Consider the following 4,082-nt stretch of genomic DNA (forward strand, 5'->3'; position numbering starts at 1 on the left):
CGGCAAAGGCGCCTGATTCTCTGATCATGGCTAGGTTTCTGATCACTGTCAGTGGCAGGGGGCTTCTTCCTGCTTTCCCTTTCGCCTCCCTGCATTGTACCTACATATGCAAATTAACCACCATTTTGTTGTCAGTTAACTGCCATCTGAGTTGGCAGTTAATTTGCATATAGCCCTGATTAGCCAATTGAAAGGGTATCGTCGTACGCCAATTACCATTTTTCTCTTTTATTATATAGGATACTGGTGGCAGTGGTCATTAGGTTACAATTTTGTCTATAGATTGAAAACTATTGAGACAAGATTATAGAACCAGAGGAGAAATGGACATCACTGAGATCCTGGACTTAAAAATGGCAGAGGGATAATAGTATTATGTTAGGAGGAAGCATTTTAAATGTGTAAATATGGGAAGAATGGTATATGTAGATGCTGGAAAGACAAAGAAATGGAATGGACTATAGTAGACATGTGACAAGTTTTTATATTTGGTGCTGAGTCATCAAGTGCATTTCATCTGTTTGGTAAACCTTGGTAGGAGAAATGTCCCATCTTCTGTGGAAGCTGAGGTCAGATATACTTGCTGTCTTTGATGTCTGACAGCCTGTATGATGGCACAAGATTAAGCCTGGTCAGTTGGACATTCCCACTAGACTTTGAATCTGGAATGAGTGATAGATATCAGCAGTGCCTGGAATCCAGTTTTCAGAGGCATCAATGCCATCAAAAATATAAAAAACTTCCAGCTCTTTTTGAGGTTGGAACATGGCTCTGATTTTGCTCATCTACTAGTACCTTCCTTTATTTTCTATTGTTTACCAGGGCTGGTTCTCCAGCCTTTCCATCAATTCTGAGAGCTGCCTAATATTCTTCCACTGAAAAAATTTTCTTCTTAAAAGTTCATCATATTTTTTGTTGCTCCAACCAAGAATTCATATTGGTATATCCTATATAATAAAAGCCTAATATGCTAAGTGTCCGGTTGTCTGTTCAACCAACCCAAGTGTAATATGCTAATGATATGCTAAGGCCGCTCAACTCCTCGCTATGACATGCACTGACCACCAGGGGAAGATAGTCGACCGGTTGACCAGTCACTATGACATATACTGACCATCAGGGGGCAGATGCTCTGACCGGTAGATTGCTGCTGGGGTCCGGCAGATCGGGACTGAGCAAGATGGGCCAGACAAGCCCTGGATCCCCCCGCAGTCCCTCCCCAGCCCCGATCATGCACCGATGGGGTCCCTTGGCCTAGCCTGCACCCTCTTGCAATCTGGGACCCCTTGGGGAATATCAGAGAGCCGGTTTTGGCCTGACAGTGGAACGACCGGTTGCTATGACACGCACTGACCACCAGGGGGCAGACGCTCAATGCAGGAGCTGCCCCCTGGTGGTCAGTGAGCTCCCACAGGGGTAGTGCCGCTCAGCCAGAAGCTGGGCTCACAGCTGGTGAACACAGTGGCAGTGGCAGGAGCTACTCCCGCCTCTGTGGCAGCACTAAAGATTTCCAACTGACAGCTTAGGCCTGCTCCTAGACTGTGAGAGGGTGCAGGCCGGGTTGAGGGATCCCCGAGTGCATGGATTTTGTGCACCAGGCCTCTAGTGTTTTAATATGCTTTAATTTCTAAGAGTCAATCATTCTGTTTCAGATAATCATTCTCCCACCCCACCCCTGCAATCTGAATTTGGAGACGAATAGCACATGATAGTTTCCCTGGTGAACCAGAAGTAAAGCTTGTTAGATTTTTGAACCATGATCATTGATAGGCTTTTAAAACTGTATTAAAACAACCAATAACCAATCAACCAACTATGATTATAAGAGCAATTTACCCTTAAATGTAATTATATGATTATGAGTAAGAAGAATCCTTTGATTATCCTGGAAAAGATTATTCAAACTTAGAAATAAGCATGGCATTTCAAATTCAGGGTCAAGGTATGCGAAGATGAAAAATGTGTGTGGCAAAAATACATAGTAGATAATGCATATATTTACATTTTCCAGTTACAATGCACTTGGTATATTATTGCTTAGTCATTTCATTGAATTTTCAAGTACTTTTAAAAAAAGTAAAGATTTATGGAGAGCAATCAATGAAATACCATACAACTACTTAATATATGCAAAAGATGTAAATTATAAAAATACTTTACAAAAGCTATAGGTTATATAATCATGCTGGTCTATAATTAATATATTCAATTAGCAAGTGTTTTAGCTGTTCCTCTAGTCATTTGTTCATTTATTAACACCAGAGGCAGTAACACAATGCTAAAAATAAACATGCATCAATTTTATAATACATACTTACAAAAACCTTATGTTTAATCACAACTGGTGAATAATGCAAGCAGACCTTCTATCCACCTTAGTGCACTATGATTTTCGCAAGTAAAACAATAAAGGAAAATAGAGAATTTAATGCTATTCAGCACCTTTAGTACAGTCAAAAGACTTATCTCCATATATCAAAAACATTTGCATCTGTATCACCAAACATGTAAAGTTAATTATTTTGTTCCATTTTTAACATGAATTATTTTATTTACATTACTCTGTAGTTCAACAAAATTTAACAATATTTAAAAATTATCTAAATTCATAAAAGTATTTCATAAATTTCAACATTTAATTATTATGTACAGGAAGTCCATGAAAAAAAGTTAAAAGAAATGTAGTCAGAAAGTTCAAGCAACATTACCAAATTTAACAAAATTCCAACTAAATCAAGGCAGAGGGCAATCAAACATTCAAAAATCTCTAGATGTTGCTAACATGAACATGAAAAGTTCCAGTAATAAAAGTCAATGTGAGAAACAATGTTGAAATCACCAGTAGAAATATATTTTAATAGGCATGACATATGTTTTAATAGCAATAGTAATGAATTTTTGTAGAAACCTTTTGTAACATTGTCATAAAAGAACTACCTCATTTGGCGGGGCTGAAGAGTTGATTTCAAAAAAATATATCTTAGCAGCCATAATTTTATTTCCAGTTAAACATAGTAAAATGTTAAAAGTAAAATTTGTAATTAACTAAATATACCCAATACTAGAAAATTTAAAATCCCATGCTATTCTAGCAATCATGGCCTCTAGTATAATGTGTCTGATACATGGATTGTGGAAAGCCAATAATAAACAATCAGACATACGTATGGGCTTAAAGTTTCACTGAAATACTTATGTAGCAAAATATATTAAAAAGTAATAGAAAAGTAAAAAGATAAAATTAAAAAAATATTGCACAGCCATATTACCTATAAAGTAAAGTTGATGTTTAAAAAGCTCTAAATATGGATGATATAAATTATCTTCCATATAAAAAGGTATAAATATTTCTTAGAACTTATCAGCATCTATAGTTTAAATATAATACATTATTTGAATCATTGTTGAATGAGGTAATTGTTAAGTCTCTTAACAATGTTTTATACTACTGGAAATATTTGAGGGCAGCAACCAGAAAGAATTTCTCTAAAAATATTTCTGAATCAAGAACAGCTATATGTGCAGCTCTCCCAATAAGTGAGTCAGCTGTATTGGGCAATGCATTGATGACATTATATCGAACCAAATTACAGTCTTTGCTTTGCAGAATTGGGCGAAGCAAATTGTGGATCATTTCTGAATAGATCGGTCCTATGGAAAAAAAAGAAAAAGTAAAATTAGTTCACATGATTAACTCAAAAAAATTCTATGCCAACTTTAAAAGATTATATATATACTAGAGGCCCGGTGCACAAAAATTTGTGCACTGGGGCGCGGGGTGGGGGGGGGAGCCCTCAGCCTGGCCTGTGCCCTCTCGCAGTCTGGGACCCCTCGGGAGATAACGATCTGCTGGCTTAGGCCTGCTCCCGGGTGGCAGAGGGCAGGCCCAATCCCTAGATGCAGCCCCTGGTCGGGCTCAGAGCAGGGCCGATTGGGGAGTTGGGGCACTGCCCCCTGTCATGCACAGAGCAGGGCAGATTGGGAGGTTGTGATGCCACCCTCAGCCACGGTCAGGGTAGGGCCGATTGGGAGGTTGCAGTGCCACCGCCTGTCACGCACAGAGCAGGGCCAATCAGGGGGTC

At 38.7% G+C, this 4,082-nt stretch overlaps 1 protein-coding gene across 13 annotated transcripts in view; it reads right to left on the minus strand.

Annotated features, from left to right (window-relative positions):
* Nucleotides 1-1,979: 1,979 nt before the first annotated feature.
* FAM135A (family with sequence similarity 135 member A) overlaps nt 1,980-4,082 on the minus strand; it is an 85,590-nt gene continuing 83,487 nt past the window's right edge. For all 13 annotated transcript variants that reach the window (XM_015568187.1, XM_006770337.2, XM_006770334.2 and 10 more), the window contains one exon: nt 1,980-3,651. In XM_015568187.1, coding sequence (XP_015423673.1) covers nt 3,446-3,651 — 206 coding nt within the window. In that variant the 3' untranslated portion in view covers nt 1,980-3,445. The remainder of the gene's footprint in view (nt 3,652-4,082) is intronic.

Source organism: Myotis davidii, unplaced genomic scaffold (genome assembly GCF_000327345.1).
Source record: "Myotis davidii unplaced genomic scaffold, ASM32734v1 scaffold803, whole genome shotgun sequence".
Classification (NCBI taxonomy): Eukaryota; Metazoa; Chordata; class Mammalia; order Chiroptera; family Vespertilionidae; genus Myotis; species Myotis davidii.